Source organism: Megascapheus bottae, chromosome 6 (assembly GCF_031878675.1).
Source record: "Megascapheus bottae isolate mThoBot1 chromosome 6, mThoBot2.hap1, whole genome shotgun sequence".
Classification (NCBI taxonomy): Eukaryota; Metazoa; Chordata; class Mammalia; order Rodentia; family Geomyidae; genus Megascapheus; species Megascapheus bottae.
Window position 1 is genome coordinate 46,939,838 of NC_143514.1, and position 18,547 is coordinate 46,958,384.

The 18,547-nt window shown below is 38.0% G+C and overlaps 1 protein-coding gene across 4 annotated transcripts in view; it reads left to right on the forward strand.

Annotated features, from left to right (window-relative positions):
• Dab1 (DAB adaptor protein 1) overlaps positions 1-18,547 on the forward strand; it is a 592,785-nt gene that overhangs the window by 300,523 nt on the left and 273,715 nt on the right. For all 4 annotated transcript variants that reach the window (XM_090334743.1, XM_090334746.1, XM_090334742.1 and 1 more), the window contains exon 2: positions 13,080-13,281. In XM_090334743.1, the coding sequence (XP_090190869.1) occupies positions 13,215-13,281 (67 nt within the window). In that variant the 5' untranslated portion in view covers positions 13,080-13,214. The remainder of the gene's footprint in view (positions 1-13,079; positions 13,282-18,547) is intronic.

The window sequence follows — 18,547 nt, forward strand, 5'->3', positions numbered from 1 at the left end:
AGTGGTTAGAGAGTAGACATCTGTTCAAGTTATTTGTCTACTGCTTGTCTTCTGGTCCTAATGATTGATATCTATCCTACATGCAAAGTATCTTTACTCCACTGTAAGGTTCAAAACCTCACACCTTACCTCAAGCTCATGAGCTGGAAGGTTTCATTGTCCAGATTTTCAATATTATGTTCCAGAAATTAGGACATGAGTCCTTTGCTGATGGGGGTGTAAAATGAGGGCAACTCCTGCTTTTACCACTATGTGATAAATATTTTATGATCTTATAAAATAGCCAGATGTGCTGTGAATTCTGAGCCAATGAAGGTTTTAAAGAAATACATATATGAATATATGAGTTTATATGTACATTTCTTTAAAAATACATATATACATTAACATTTCATATATATTTATATATTATTATATATTATATTGTATGTTATATACTATATTCTGTATGTTGTATTATATATTATATATTGTATAATATCCACATAATTAATCATATATAATATAATCTATATAATTATATAATATATATTTTTAAGAGAGAGAAAGAGATTCAGGGTCATAAACCAACATGTACAGCCTTACCTAACTAATGAGCAAGTGGAGTCATGGTAGTGCTATCATTTATGTGACTTCTTTTTACCAGGATTCTTGCATTTCCCCAAATCTTCTGTCATTTAGGCTCACCTGGGAAGCTATTAGATGTCTCATTGCCCAGAATGCCACTCCAGTCAATTAATTGAGAGTCCTAGGGTTGGATAGCAACTCCTCTGGGGTTCCTGCTTGCAGACTTGCACCAGTATTTGAAGCTACTGTGCATGCTGAGAAATAGACAGGGTACCTGGGAAGTGTGCGAAGTGGTGACCAATTGCTATGTCTTCTCTGTGGAGGGGAGTGTGATGTGAGAGTCAGAAGGTTTTGCCAGCAGTGGGGGAGGGGGTGGGAGTGGAGGGTAAGGGATGGGTAAGGTAGAGGCTTGTCATGGGAAGCATGTTGCTTGTTTGTTCAGAATTTGTCAAGAGTGACTGACTTTTCATGGTTCTGTGAGATGGCTTACATACATATATTCACAAATCAGGAAACAACAAACCCAAGACATTTTTTGTCAGGATAGCTCTCCTCATTTATGGCTTCAAGAAAACAGGGACCCATAGTTATCTGTGTGTATGCTTTGTGTCAGGGAGATAATTATGGAAATTGAGTGACTACCTGTCAAGTGAAGATCCTTTTGTGGAGAAAATTTGAACCATCCATGGATAGCATTTTACAGCAATTGAAATTGCCCTGGAGAATCATTATCGAAGGAGAGGAAGGAAGATGATGCCTTTCCACCCCTATTTTAAGAGTAAGTGGTACAAATTCAGTGGCTGAGGAGAAAAGACAAGTAGAATATCAGGGAAAGGAGATAGCCAGTCACCTGTGATTGAGGAGGTGGTGTCTTTTAGTCATGTCCTCCAGTGAACAGACAGGCAGGACTCTTGCAGGAGGCATATGTTAAGTGTCACTAGGGTATGGATAGTACTGGGATGAATCACATCCCAGGGCCTTGTCCTAAGCCAGGTGGTTTGGGGACAGTTGTTGCTTACAATTGTTGGCTTCCTTGCTTTCTTTTCCATTGTCAATGTTAAAGTTAATGAAATATAGCTTGTGAAAAGGAGAGTAAAATGGATTTGTAGTAAATCAGCAGGTGAGACTGCCAAATGTGGCATTTGTTTATTTAATAACGCCTTCCCTGGGAGAACCTCATCAAATGCTTGTCTTTTCTTGCTCCAAGACCCCAGGGAACAGTGGTAGTTGTGTGTTACTTACACATATTGTCGAGGAACCAAGCATGGTAGTAACTGGGCAAGGTTCTGCTGTGCAGAGCAGATGAACATTTGTTCTCTGCCTCCTGTGGGACTGACATGGAATGGGGCTACAGTGAGGTTGAAAAGGTCCATGAGCGAGACTTCCCTTTAGGATCAGTGTGCCTGGGAACTAGTGGGATTGCCTCCTCCCCTCCCCTCCCTACCTCAAGGCCAGACCAATGGCCAAAGCAGCAACCAGGCCTTGTTTCATCTCTCACTGTACTTCCCACACCTCCAGGACAGTTCTGTGCAGAGTGGTACTAAGGAAATGTGAAACTGATTTGATTGACAGAAGCCATGATTGATGATATGCACCAATGGAGATGGAGGATGTTTGTTTATTTCTTTTTGTTTTGCCTGAGGATTGATTCATTTACCTAGAACCTATATGGAAAGAAACATTGAGGAGCACAAATCTTTAAACTGAGTAACTCAGTTAATGAAGCAATCTCTCTTCCTGTCCCAATATCCCTGGCTTTCAGTGTCCTAGGTGGCTTCTGGGCTGGCAGTAACTTAAAAGAATGTGAATTGTCCCAATAGGCTTCCCTGTGGTGCCATGATACTGTCCTCACTGGCTACCAGTCACCCTGCTCTCGGATCAGAGAATAACTTTTGAGGTCTGCATCTGGCTTTGAATATTTATATATGAATTGACACACATGTGTGTTCACTGCTGCTTACTTTGCTCTTATAACTGATTCCCTGAGACTGCCTCCAAGTTCTAAAGGCTAGTAAGTCCAAGAGCATGACTGCACACCTACTTGGCTCTAGCTGAGGACCTCGGGTTGTATTATAACATGGTGGAAGAGAGAAAGACCCAAGTGGTCAGGTGCAGAAAAGGGAGAGATGAAGGATGTTCTTGTTTTCTAACAACCTTTTGTCGATCACTGTGACCAACACTGTTTCACAAGAGAGGATGCACAATAGTAAATATTAACAGTGGCCTGTTAAGCCCAAACACCTCTTATAAGTGCCATTCCTTCTCAACACCATTACTCTGGGAACCAGATTTCAGCAAGACTTTCTGGAGTGCATACCCACACCCAAACCATAGCAAGAGACAGCTAATCTACATGGTAAAGTATGTAATAGACTATGTCTATTACCTATTATAGGTATATGCTACATAAAAGGCATTCTTGGGCAGGTCCTAAATTTCCAAGAACATGGGAGCCTGTCCACTGGCTCACTTATTCTTGTTATGTAGCCATGAAGATCTGAGTTCTCTGGATTAGCAATGTCTTCTCAGCCTCTTAAGGCTTCAACCACAGCTTTATTTCTCAATGTGATTAACATGCAGGAAGTTTTTGACACTCAGTTTAAATCTTCTCTCCTAAGTCTTTCCTCAATGTGCTGGTTACTGATGCCACCCTTTGAGCTCCAAGCTGAGGCCTGGACTTGTCTTCTGGGGAATCCTGTAGTTTATGCCTTGTCAACTTTTCTCACATGGAGCAATCAATGACTGTCTCATTTGGGCCCCTCAATGTTGGGACTATGTCCCAGTTACCTCTTTATTTGCTTTTAGAGCAGTGGCTTGCTGGAGAATCAGTGAATAGGTAAATTTGCTTCTGCCTGCTTGTGCACATGGTAATATACTAAGCTCGTGGATTTGGTGCTGGGGGGCATACTTCTAATCAAGGTGGTTTGGTTTAAGGCCTAGCTGACATCATAGACACATAGCTCTATTAAATGATAGGGAAGAAGAAAATAGGGGAGGTGTCAAGATAACAGAGAAATATGAACGGAACTCAGCCAAGCAACTGTGACATTTCGTGCAGCTTTGTTCACTTTTGGTCTTGGATAAAACCAATGATATACAAAACACCCCCCCCACACACCATTTTTTTTAAGATTCTCTCAGCAATATTCTTTCGATTTCTCTTTCGTTTTTCTTTCCTTCTTTCTTTTCCTCTTTCCTTTATTCTTTTCTTAAGCAATCAGAGATAAGATTTTAAAGTTTTAATATAGCTGGAACCTCAAGTACTGAATACATTTATGGAATTATTTTAGGTTTATGTACTTGTTTTGTATATACCCTGGGAGTATATATAATGAATTTTCATGGTGCTATAAATATTTAATGAAACGATGTAATTCATTACTTAAATGGACTATTCCTGAGTATGCCACATAAGTTGCTATCACATAAATTCATTTAATATTCCTAAAACCTGGTTCTGATTTTTGTTACTTTTGAGTTTGATTAAAGAAATACATTTTCCTTCTACCATATGTGCTTAGACAAGAGTTGACTGATAATGAGTGAAATTTTCTTTGTATTCAGTCACAGAACTTGGGTGAATCATGACTCATCTCATATTATGACTAAATCTCATTGCTATTCCATTTGGCAGATAAGTCAACTAATGAATGGCTGTTTGGTTTTAGATTTTACCTTAGAAAAGTCCACTACCAGGCCAGGAATTTACCTACTGGTAGAGTGCTTGCCTAACATGCACGAAGATCCAGGTTCAATTCCTTGGTACCACATACATAAGAAAAACTGGAAGTGGTGCTGAGGCTAAAGTGGTAGAGCTCTAGCCCTGAGAAAATCCAAGGACAGTGCTCAGGCCCTGAGCTCAAGCCCAGGCCTGGAAAAAAAAGTTCAACTACCAAGTACTGACTACATTCTCCCCCCCCACACACATTGTATGCATACATATGTACACATACATATACGTATATCACATTTATATTTTGATTTAGTTTTTTAGAAAATATGTTTCGTTTCTAAAACAATTCAAAATGGATTTTGACTACATGGTTTTGACCTTCTTGAAAACCATTACAGTAGTACTGTGGTCTCAGTGTTAGTTTTATGAGCATAACATATGTTAGGGTACATTGAACATCCTTTATTGGGATTTTCTTGACATTGCTTAGGTTACCATCTGTGCTACAACACTGTGTTGATTTCATTAAGGTCCAGAGGTACGTTTTCATTCTCCACCCTTAGTCCAAAGGACACAAATATTTTAGCTTAATATGGACTTGGGGTAAAAACTGTAACCAATTGTACTTCATTCCTTTGGCCTCTACAAAGCTCACTGCCTGAGAGGAGGTTGGAGCTCAGGCAGGAAAATGTCCACTCCAAGCATCCTTGCTTCAGAGACTTCTGTCAAGTCAGGCAGACTGCACAGACACAGGGGTGAATTTGGAATTGGTAATAAGAATTGGCAGCTAGTTACTGCTTTTAAACGTAGGTAGCCTTAGGAAATAAAAAACCATTCCAAGAACTGGAATGAGTGCATTTAGAAGAAAAGGGCATAATTGGGTTGATTTGTTTTACATTTCTGTTTACCTGGGCCTGAGCTAGGAGTGTGTGTGTGTGTGTGTGTGTGTGTGTGTGTGGTGTGCGGTGTGCATGAGAGAGAGACAGAGAGAGAAACAGAGATACAGAGACACAGAGAATCTCAAAATTACTGGAAAAATACAGGAATGAGAATATACCCATGCCCTTGTCTTAGACTGATTTATTGTTTCTTGGTCCTGTTTGTTTAATTTATGTATACTTTATATATATTTATGTATGCATGTATATGTATACACACATAGGAGCACACACCTTTGTATGAATAGGTACATATTTAAATGTATGTGATTTTTCTTGAATTATTTGAAAGCAAGGTACACATTTGTATACCTTTATGAAAATTAGTATGTATTTCCTATGAAGTACTATACTCTCTGCTATAAGCATTACAGATGATCAATTTCAATCAATTTAATATTGATAATATATATATACTTTTTACCTAGCATTTGTGTTTTATAAGTAACACAATAATTCTTTTGTAGCACTTTCCCTTCTCCTCCCTACTTTTTTTTAAAATAGGATTCTCTGCATCTGTCATATTTTCCTGTTCTGTATGTTTAATTTCCCTTAATCTAAAATATTTCTAAGGCCTTTCTTTGTCTTTTATTGCATGTTTAAAGACCATAGCCATTCTGCCCTCCCATTTACAATGCATAATCTGATTAGATTCCTGGCCGCAATGCTACCTCATGCTGCAGAGTGATGGTGTGTTCTGCTCAGGCTATCACAGGCTATCCATCTGCCCTCTTTGTGGATGTTAATTTTGATAACCTAATTGAGGTGTTGTCTAATAATTCTACTGTATAATTACATACTTTCCCTCGGAACTGATAAACAATAAATGGAAAGACACTTTAGACCTGCAAATGGCCTCCTTCTCATCAAAAATTGTCTCTGGATTTAACATCTGTTGATGATTATTGCCTGACCAATCTCTACTCTGATAGCTGCATAATGGTGATTTTATGACTCCATCCCTCCCTAGGTGTTTACCAGTTGGCACTTGCCCTGCCCCAGTCTCCCCTCCCTCCTCCATTTGTTTATCTGATTATTATAAGTCTGGATTTATGGACTTCTATTTTTTTCAATGGCTTATTGTTTATTATCAACCTGTTATATTAAATTGTTTAAACTGCTCTCTTCAAGGCAGTGCTTGTGTCCTTCCTTATGTCTTTTCCTTTATTGATTTTGTTTGAATACCTCTTTCCTCTCTGGAATGACATGGTATCATGTGCCTGTCTGCTCCTGATCTAAAAGTCACTTTTACTTCAAGAAGCCCTGGCTCTTGTTAGTAACAGAAATAACGACTATAATTATAAAGCATCTCCTTATTAGTAGAGTATCCTTCTAGGCTGTTTGAATGGAAAGAGCTATGAAATAATTATATATATATACATATATATATATATATGCATTCACGCTCACCTAGAACTTCTCCTGAAAGTTCCAATTTCCTATCACATTCTTTTCTCTCAAATGTAACATCATGCCTTCTTCCATGGGATGAGAAGGCGAAAACCTGGATCCCTAAAATATCAGTGCCTGCCTTCCTTTGTTCAATCCTATTGAAGAAAATCATTTCAAAACTGTGTTGTCTGTAACATAAGCAGCAACAACAAAAACTCTACTAAAAAAGAAACATTTGGGTTTTCTCTGAGTCTCCTCTAGTCCAAAGCCTGCCCAAGAATCAGTGCACGCATATACCACTTTAGTTCTGTATTTTAAGTTGCTGATCAGATCTTTCCTCTACTCCTGTGAGCTTACTTAGGCTGTTCATTTAATATATTCCTGAATGAACTGGCTTTTGTCTGCTTTTCATTTTAGGCTTCGCCCCTGCTGCTCATCCCTGTTTGTTTCATTTTCCAATCATATGGAACATTAACATCTTTCTGAATTATAACTCCACTTAAGGGAACTGTGCAGAAAGTGATACTGTGAACTGTGGGTCTCTTGCCTGCTACCAAGTTACTGCACCACACAGCATCATCCTATAGGAAAAATAACTCCACTGTCTGCTGGCATTTATTTTGAAAGGCAGCCAGATTTGCACCATCTTTCTTATACTAAAGGTAACATGCTGTAGACTGGGTGAAGCTTTTGAAGTGCCCATTCTACTTTCCAAATCTTATTTCTGGTGGTGCTACTTCTGTTTCATTGAATAAGAAATGGAGGCTCCTTACTCATACTATTGCACACCGAATCTGCAACTTCACCTTGTTGTTAAGGGTCCTATTTCATGTACCTTAGAATCTGGACAATACTGCATAAGATACCACATGTTGTAAAAGTAGCACATAGGAGTCTGCAGTCTTTAATGAATGTTTTTACCATAATCCTGATTCTGGGAACACTACTGCCTCATCTGATTTCCAGGAGAAGTAATCCTTTTGAGTTTGCATATCATATAAGGCTTATCAAGCTAGGAGGAGTTATATTTATTGCTTTACTTGAAGTAGAATTCACACATAAACTTAACAGTTGTTCAACAGGTGATTTTCACTGCATTTATTACAGGTAACTATGTGCAGCAATTATCTTTATCTAATTCCAAGACGCCCTCACCACTAAAATAGACTTTGTGCTTATTAACCAAATGTTATTAGCTCTTACACATTATCCACTCCAAACTCAGACAATCACTTACCTGGCTCCATGTCTTTATCTAGCTTGAGTATTTCATATTGATGTAATACTATAATATGCAGCCTTTGTATCTATTTTTTTTTAGTTGGGTTGATAGTTTAAAAGATTTATCTGTGCTGTAGCATGTATTGGTGGGTGCTGCACTTCTGTTTTACAGCCTAATAATATTCTATGGTATAGAATGAGGAGTGGCTCACATATTTTGTCTTGTGCCATGCCCTTTATGAGTCAGGTGACCTTGAATGAAGCCCTAACTGGGCTTGTGTCCCAATTTCTTTCTTCTTCTTCTTCTTTTTTTTTAATACAGCCAGCAGTATCTAACTCTGGAAGTAGTTTAAAAGATTGAATTGTAAGTGTGTGAAAGGTTTACAGCACAGCCCCTGGTAAGCAGGGGGTCTTTAGTGAACGCTAATAATTTCACCATGAAGCTGAACAGGGCGAAGGCATATGAATCTCTGTTATTGTGTATGCTTTTGCATGTGTTTATTCTGTTACAGTTGCCAAAAATCTTTCTTGCTGCTGCTGCTGCTTCTTCCTTTTTTTTTTTTAAGGCCTGTCTGTTTTCTGTGCTTTCTGGTTTTGAACCCCCACCCTTTTTCTGAACATGGGATTTTACATTTTAGAAGCCGATCACTGGACAGAATGTCTGTAGTGGAATGTTACATAATTCACATTTAGATTTGAAGAGCTCATTATAAGAAGACCTGACACACTTCAGGAATATTAAATTACTGCAGATTGTGTGTAGCAAGGAAACATTATTGAAGCATTTCAAAATTCTAGACAGAGCCTGGATTTAACAGATAGGGTTTCACAGCTTTTACTGGGGAAAATAATTTGAGTTGTCACATGGTTTCTGGCCCTGGAGGACTTTAATCTCCTTAATTACAAAGAAATGAATTTCTTAAATAATTTGGAGTTACTTCACAGCATTTGCTCAACCTCTGGCTTCTGGAAAATTAAAGGGGATGGGCAGGGATGAGTGCCCATGCTGAGTACTTCCTTCCTGTGCAGCAGTTCCTATATTTGGTGTTTATTTGAATGATACTGGTGTTGCTTTTCATTATGAATAAATGGCCATTCTTTAGAAATGCATAAGCGATGCTTAGGACACTTGAATACATCATAATTTGTCAAACAAGTAACTTGACACCCTCATATATCAGTATAGATTGTGTTATATGGTGATACTTAAAGCTAAAAGATGCATACTCAATCTGGTTTTATATTTTGACATTTAAGAATCTTTCAAATTAAGTAAATACCTGTACTTACCTCCTTAGTGTAGCTATAGATTAGGGACCTACTGTGTGAAGGACTAGCATGGAGGAAAATCTTACATTTTACTACTTTTTAAACTTTACTCTCAGAGAGCAGACTCCATCTCTCTCTATTTCCTCCTCTGTGGACGCATGATCACTTCTCAGCCATGTGGTCATGTGCAGTAAGAGAGGAAAGCGTTTTCCATTTACTGAGTGCTTACCAGAAACTGTGGCATGCAGTCTTCCTTCACATCGTGTATGCTGCTACTTCAACAGCTGTATGGATTTGGCAATATTTGATTGCATGTATAGATGAAAGCACAAGGGTGGAAACATGAGTTTCTCAATATTACAAGGCTAGTCAGCAACAAAAACTATATACTTGATCAAAAACAAGGTGATCACATACATAGAGAAAGATTCTATTTGAATGGAGGGACCAGAAAATGTCTCTGCCTGGACCATCTCGCCAAATGGTACCTTCTTGGTTCTGTGGAATGTTGAAGCAGATGGAAAAGGAGATAGTCAACAGATAGCATCACTGGAAGCAAGGGGAAGATGGTCATTAATTGTAAGTTTTGGTAGTGATTTTCAGCCTATGTGTCTTAACCCATGGCAATTCTCCCTAAAACAACCATTCACACATTCTTTTATTATAGATGTGTTTATTGAGAGCCTATTGGTCCTTTCACTTGCCCATGTATCAGAAGGATTCTTCAAGATGTTCAAAGGTTTATCCTCTGTCCAGTTTTATTGAATTTTCCAAGAAGAGATAAACAGTTGATTTTTACATTCTAGTATGCCTGGTAATTATGACCACTTTAGGTCTGATCATCTGTGTGTGCTGCCTTTCGTGATATGACTGACATTCTCCTCTCATGTATTTCTCTGAATACTGTAGCCGTACTTACTTGATGATGTTCTCCTAGCTATCAAGAAAACATAGACATTTACACAGTAAATAAATGGTTCTTGAAAAGAAGCAGCTGGTGTGTTGATAGTTGGCCTATAATAGGTTCTGGTAAACATTTGCTGCAATAGATTGCTGAATATTAAATGCAGTCGTGACTACCAAGTTTGGTACTTCGCCATAACTTTTCTTTCTGGGGGTAGGAGGTGGGGAGGGACACTAGAGTTGGGGTGTAAAAGGTGACACAAATGTGTCAGAAATTCTCATTTTGCTGCATGGTTTCATAGACCACATTTCTGGATTCCTTGTTTCTAGTCTTGGGATTCTGGATTCCTTTGTTCTAGTCTTGTTTCAGGTACTTTTATTTAGGACTAGTGATATCCTTTCATTGAAATTATCTATTTTGTGTATTGAAAAATACTCACATGATATATCTTTGGAGAAAATGAACATTTTCTTACATTTAAACCTCATTATCTTTTTTTTTTTTTGTGGGTCATGGGGTTTGAACTTGGCCTGGGTACTGTCCCTGAGCTCTTCAGCTCAAGGCTACTCTACCCCTCTACCCGGATCCAATCCCCACTTCCCATTTTCTAGAGGTTAATTGGAGATAAGAGTCTCAGGTCCTTTTGTGCTGGGGTGGCTTTGAACCTTGATTCTCAGATCTCAGCCTCCTGAGTAGCTAGGATTACAGGCATGAGCCACCGCACCTGGCTTAAACTTTATTATCTTTTTATACAGCTTTTGTATTAGATCTTCTGGCTCAAGTTTCAGACATCTTTAATTCCCATGGTTAAGAGTCTCAGATCATTATTCTTTCTGAGCTGAAATTGGCATCCAAGTCCAGCTCTCTGATTCAAAGACTTCCAATTCTTAAAACGAGCTAAGAATTAGCTGCACAATTTGAAAATCCATTTCTCCAATTATAGCAGATTTTTCTTAATATAGTGGATAACTTATGCAATGTTTATTTCCACAGAATGCTCAGATATACCTATCAGATAGTCTTGATCAAGGGAGTAGGTCTTTAGTTTAAATGTAATCAATCAAGATAATGCCCCAGTAATTGAGAACTTAATATCTAGCAAGTATTTAGTAAATACTAACTATAATTGAATACACCAGTAACTGAGAGCTTAGTATCTAGCAAGTACATAATACATACTAACTGTAATTGATGTGGATTTATTAATTTTATTATTAATCATTATGAATATCCTGTAGATCTGAACTAATAATACCTAGTATTGAGCAATTCATATTTATGAATGGATGAATGAATGCAAGCTATGATTGCTTGCTTTTTTTTTTAAATGCTCTTATAGATGAAGAAAAAAACTGACATGAAAGTTGTCTTCCTGGAAAGTTTTTTAGTGCCATTTGTAACTTTACCCTCAGAGCCCAATTACATGTCAACTCCATGTCCTCTCTAATGCCTGACAGTATTGGATAGACCATAGGTCACTCGGCTGTGAGCTACTCAGGCTCTGATCAACTGTGGCTGATAGATGAGGAATGTCTTTATGACACTGGCCAGGAAATAGATCTTTGTGGTATTTTCAGGGTGACATCTGGTATTTGACATAAGGGCCTTAAGTGAATGTAAGACTTGGGATTTGTTTGTCTTACAAGTCCAGAGTTTAAAAATGTGTGTGAGACTAAATGAAATGAACACTAGGATATGGAAAGAAGAGGTTTATCTTGTGTGATTGCTATTATTAATGTACTATGTTATTTCTCTTCTCTTCCCCCCCACATGGTTAACTTCATGTTGTTACTGTATCTGACTTTGTTACCTGGTATGTTGCATATACGTGTATTGGTTTATTTGAAATAGGGAAGGGAAAAGGGTAAAATAAGATGATTGGGAGGGGGTAGGACAAGGGAAATGGGACAAAAACATGAGAAGGGTCCATCCAATATTTTTAGCTCCCTTACCAAAGATTACTTGGCCATAGGTCAACAGGTTCTTTTCTTGGTCTTTAGTTCTATTTCATTGCTTCTTATTTTGTTGAACTTTGACTTTGTCCTCCTAAGGAATGACCGTATTTGAGTTTTTCCTCGAATCTATCATTTTTCACTTAATACATCTGGCTATTATATTTGTTTATTCAAAGTTAAAAGCTTTCTGTATTTCAATTTTATGTGTTACTACTCAAATTTTGAGTAGAAAATGTAAGCATTCCTTTTTAAGAAGGTATCTTACCTTTCTGATCACTTTCATCATGTACTTTGTTTCACTATTTTCTATGTCAGCTTTGTTGCACAATCACTTAAACTAAAATTCAATGGGATAAACCTGCTTACCATGCTTAGTCACAGTTGTGTTAATAAGTACTTTGAATGTCTTTTTCTGGTGTTGATATTACTCCTGAGGCATCAGTGAGGCACACAATTTGGCAACACTCAAGTGAGATCTGGAAAAAGCCGAATTGTCCATGAAATTCTCTGTACACATGGTGGTTATGAGTGCTCTTCTCACAGTATTTCTGGTTTTGTCTTGTTCTCCAGGAAATCCTCTTAATCACGTATTGTTCTTCGTCCTTCAGGATAGCTTACATTTATTTACAAATTTGAAAGTTCATTTTACAAAATTGTAAGTCCAAACTGAGGTCTAGATTTCAAAATAATAAATATCATTTTTGCATTAAAAATACATGCGAAGGGGTATCAGTGTGTGAGAAGTAATGCACCTACTACCTGATGAACTGTAACCCCTCTATACATTATCTCGACAATAAAACAAACAAACAAAAGAAAAACCAACATTTTATTAGTAAAAAAGCCAGAACCTTGAATAAAATTACAAACTGACAAAAAATACTTTTTTTCAAGCTTTAAAAAAATATGTGTGTGAGATCTTCGGTGTAAGAAAACAGTTTTACAAAATAAAAAACTGCTGTCTCATTACCTCTGCTGTGTGAACTGCCTTTCTTTACATGGCAAAGTAAGTGGCGTCATGAAGTCATACAAGTTTCTACATGAAGAACAAGACTGCTTTCTTGCTTTTCTATGTTTATTAGTTCACTGCTCCCTCCCAGCTTCTGTTTAATCTAAAAAATACGTGAGTATTCTGAGAGTTCTCTTACCTTAATTTGCAGCACCTCAAAGGCGTGAATGACATGTGCAGCGCGGGGCCTCATTTGTGAAGGGAGGAGTCTTTCTCTTGGAGAGGACCCTCAATGAGCCTGGCCAAGGCCCGGGATCTGTGTGAAGTGGACTAAGGATTAAGTAGGATGTCAACTGAGACAGAACTTCAAGTAGCTGTGAAAACCAGCGCCAAGAAAGACTCCAGAAAGAAAGGTAAGACCACATTGGCTCTCTTCTTCATGTTGGATTTTCTGTATAATCATGGGAATGATACAAAGAGTATGTCTGTGGATGCTTGTATTTAAAAAAAATTATTTGATGTATTTGGTCCTCATGTGTGAATGGCTTTCTGTCGTGTTCCAGTTAATACTCAATGTTCTTTTTATAACAAGCAAAGTCCTTTTGGAATTGCTTTCTCTTCATCCTTGCCAGGGACTTACTTCTTTTGGTTTCCCTTGGCCTCCAGATTCTATTCCTATGCAGGTATTCTGCCCAGGACACTTCATCTTCAAAAGTTTAGGTAGTTCTCAAACTTTGGCTCCAGAGCATTGTCCTGGAAGCTTGCTAGAAGAGTCTTATGGGTGTATCACCAGAGTTTCTGGGATCACCTAAGTCTGAAATCATTCTTGGCAAGTTCCCCAGGTGACTCCTGACCTGCTGGTCTGTTAGCCTCACACACCTTGGACTGTTACTAGAAATCCTACTTTGCTCTCTAGGTGTCCTGGACTGTTTGATTCCCTGCCTTTTCTCTAGGTTGAGCTTCATGGAAGCTCCTAGAAGAACCTTTACCCATCTGTTAGGAAAAATCCTAGGTCAACTAACTGTACCACCATATTCTGGGCTACACGGCTTATAAAGCCTGTGCATCTCCACACATAGAACATGCTGACACAGAGAAGCCACAGATATCTGATCTGGCAATGAGACTGGAAATTCTAAAACAATGTGTGTGCATCCATATCATATAGATATATAGATGTGACATATATACACATATACATAACATAGATTATATCATATATGTATATGTATATACATGCACACACACATATATATAAGGTTAATTCTGTCACTATTCATATTTTTAAGAGAATTAGACTCAGGGCTTAAGGACCATATCTCTTATAAGTTTGACCTGGTTGTATTTAGAAGAAAGCTACTTCTTTATGTCCAGTGCGTATAACTATGAGTATGTATTAGTGCATGCATGCTTCTTTTCTTCTTGTGGTTACCCAGCCCTCCCCCTGCAACTCCCATCTTCACAGCTGCATGAATGGGGATTAAAGAATTCTCTTTGAGTTCTGGAAATCTGACTTTTGGGGTTTGCACATCAGTTCACCCTTGGCTGCTGTATATGAAGAATGATTTGTGGGAGGCATCAATGTGCTTCCCCAGTCACGCTTTGTGATGCTGTTTGGCACTTTTGTATGGAGCAAAGTACATAAATGTAATACACGTACAGTTCATGGGCTGTCCAAACCCCAGGCAAGACTGTAAATTCTGGATGTTTATTTGAAACGCAAATATTTTCGAGACTATTTTATTCCCTGAGACTTTCAGTAAACCTTGTTTTTTATGCATCATGGAACACAGATAAAAGAAGGGAAGCAAATGGTAGAGAGAGGAGGTTTTTAAGGAACTGCAGGGGGGTGGGGGATAAGGACAAGGTTGGGAATCCGCCTGGTACACAAGAATTCAAATGCTTTTTCAGTGGAAACTGACAAGTTATATTTTTTGCTTCAAATTTAACCTTTCCACTAAACTTGTGCTCTTGAATGCTTAATGTATTAGAATTGTATCTTTCTGCATATCCTTTTCATTCTTAGTTGTAGCATGAAAAACAAAGATTATTCTAAAGAGAATTCAGGTTTTCTGGATACAGGTTCATTTAAGGTTTGAAGGTGACCTTTAGGAATCTCCTTTCTTTCTTATTCTAAGAATCTATAAAGGTAGAATAAAGTATGCTGCAGGAATTCCCCCTAGAGAGTGGCTAATATGGAACTGGGTTCTAATTCTGAAAATTCCACTTCCTCACTGTGTGCTGTTAGGTGGTCATTTACCCTCTCCGAGCCACAAGCCACACTTTCCTATGAAATGAGAATAAACTCATTTTTAAATTCAAAGGCTTATTGATGAGGTAAATAAGTAATCTCATCATTCAGGTGGTTGAGGCAGGAAGATGTTGAGTTTGTGGCCAGCTTGGGGTACACAGTGAAACCTGATCCCCCGCCCCTCAAAAAGAAAGAAAATGAGAGAAGAGAAGTGAACAAAATACTTAGCATCACACTCATGCACATTAAGTGTTCAACGATGTTTGTGTCCTCTCTCTGTGTGCTCTCTCTTTCCCCTCCTCCTTTCTCTCTGTTCCCCTTTCCTTCCTTCTTTACTTCTGTTCTTCCCTTCTTTGGTCATCTTTCTGTTTATTTGTTCTTCTGTTCTTGTCTGTATCTTATCTTTTTTTGCCAGTCCTAGGGCTTGAACTCAGGACCTGAGCACTATCATTGGGCTTTCTCAAGGCTACAGCTCTGCCACTTGAGCCACAGAACCACTTCTAACTTTTTTCTACACATGTATTATGGAGGAATCGAACCCTAGTGCAAGCTAGGCCAAACTCCCGGCCCTGTATCTTCTTTGTTTGCTACCCATTATACTTTTGTTTTAGTCAACTTAGGCTAAGATAACAAAATACTGCACTGAGTGACTTAAGCAACAGAAATATATTTTTTTACAGTTATGGATGCTAGAAGTCTAAAAACAAGATGTCAATCAATCCCTTTCTGGTGAGAGCTCTCTTGCTGGCATCTCCTCTTTTTGTCCTCATGGAAGAAAAATGGCATCTTTTCCCTTCTCCTTGTTTCTGTCTGTCTTTGTCTTTATTTCCCTCCCTTATTTCCTTTTTCCCTCCATCTTGCCCTCCCCCCTCTTCCTTTCCTTCCTTCCTTCCTTCCTTCCTTCCTTCCTTCCTTCCTTCCTTCCTTCCTTCCTTCTTTCCTTCCTTCCTTCCTTCCTTCCTTTCTTCCTTCCTTTCTCTCTCTTTCTTTCTCTTTCTCTCCCTTTCTTTCTTTCTTTCTTTCTTTCTTTCTTTCTTTCTTTCTTTCTTTCTTTCTCTCTCTCTCTCTCTCTCTCTCTCTCTCTTTCTTTCTTTCTTTCCTCCTTTCTTTCTTTCTTCTTTCCCTCTTCTTTGGATACTAAGCCTACCAAGAATGCCCACCATGGTAATCTCAGTTACCCCAATTACTTCCCAATGATTTTTATCTTTAATACTATTATCATACTAGAGTTTAGAGATTCAGCATAAGCAAACAACATTTTTCCAAGTATTCAGGGCTTTGAGCTTTGTAGGCAAGCTTTCTATCACTTAAGTCATGTCCCCAGCCCTTTTGCTTTGTTTTACTCTTCAGATGAATTTGCTCTAACCTTGGAAGTCCATCCTCCACCTCCTGCCTCCCAAGTAGCTGGAACCGCAAGAATACACTGCCACACATACACAAATTCTGTTTCACAAACTAATTTTTTGTTTGTTTGGTATTTTCTTGTCTCTTCCTCCTGTATAGTTACAATGGAAGGATTGAACTATATTATACAAACCTTCACATATATATTTATATGGTATGTGAATGTTCAGTTAATAGCAAAACATTCTTCCCTTCCTCTTCCTCCTCCTCTTCTTTTTTCTTTCCTCCTCCTCCTCTTCTTTTCTTTTTTGTGGGTCATGGGGCTTGAACTCGGCCTGGGTGCTGTCCCTGACCTCTTCAACTCAAGGCTACCATCCTACCCTTGAGCCAAACCCCACTTCCTGTTTTCTAGAGGTTAATTGTAGATGAGTCTCAGGTCCTTTTGTGCCTAGGGGTGCTTTGAAACTTGATCCTCACCTCTCAGCCTCCTGAGTAGGTAGGATTACAGGCATGAGCCACTGTGCTGTCCTCCTTTTCCTTTCCTTCTCCTCTATCTCATCATCATCATCATCATCATCAATTTCTTCTTATTCCATTATATAACCATAGGGCACTATTTAAAGTATGTTAATGAATTGTTTCTCAGCAAAACTTTCTCATTGGTTGTACTTGTGTCATAATAGTAGATGTACTTAATAAGATATACTTATCTAGACCAATACCATGAAAATACTTAATACTTTAGGAAGAAGGTGAATGTACTGGCAACAAAAGTAGGGTTTTTTTTTGCCTTTTCTTCAATTTGGTTATAAAATGATAAGCATTCCCTTAAACAACTGTTGCTAACTTGACCAAAATAAATGTTTTAAGCAATTCTTAGTGTACTAAACTTGAATTTTGAATGCAATGTTATAGTTAGCCTCTTACTAATATTTTCCTCCAAGTCCTCTTGGATTTCCTATAGAAGCATATCATCTGAAAATAACTTTCCATCTTGGTTTCAGTATTTAAGTACTTTTTCCTGTTTTATTACATTGGCTGGGTCTATCAGTGCATAATTAGTGATAGTATCTGCACTTGTTTCTGAATTAATGGAAATGTCTCTAAGTTACAATTTAGAGGCAATAGTTGTTTTAATAAAGTTTAATTTTTAGTTCCCCTTTAGTATTATTTTCAGAAATATTTTTGAGGAATAAAAGCGTTATTGCATGTCATTATACAGATGGTAATGCATTTGCTACTTTCACTGCCAAATGACAAAGAAATTAAGGTATATGTAACCCAAGCAAATTTAGGTGAGACTTTAGAGGAAACTAGACACTACCAATTCAGAGATGACAATAGGAAAGCATAGGCTTCCCAAAGGACTATATTTTTTACATATATTTTTATTGTAATTAATAGAAGGGTTATATTATATTCGCCAGATAGAAGATGCATTACTTCACAAACATTGATACCCTTTCCCATGTTTTGGTCCCCATATCCCTCCCCCAACCCCGGCTCCTCATCTTTTTTCCCCCCCTTCCCTAGCCTATTTCAAATAACTAAAGAAACATATATACAATACATCAGATAACAAGGTAAGCTAGTTTAACAATATGAGATAACCAAGGGACAACAAAAGAGATAAGAAATAACATAGTATATTAAGTACAACAATCACACATTATATGGTTTTTGTTTCTATATCCTGGAGATCCTTTCATTTAGCATCATTTTATATGGCCTTATATATTTAAGTTTGACCCTATTGCAAACCTTTCCTAGGAAAGCTCAAGGTTTCTACTGATTATGACAAATGAGGGAACCATTGAGCCTATGTTCCTTTGAGTCTGGCTCACTTCACTTAATAAAATTTTTTTATAAGTCTTTCCATTTCTTTACAAATGGGGTGATGTCGTTCTTTCTGACAACAGCATAGAATTACATTGTGTATAAATACCACATCTTGTTGATCCACTCATCAACTGAGGGCCATCAGGGTTGGTTTCATATCTTTGCTATGGTAAATAGTGCTGCAATGGACATCACTATGCTAGTGGATTTAGTATGCCCTTGTTTCTGGACAATTGGGTAAATGC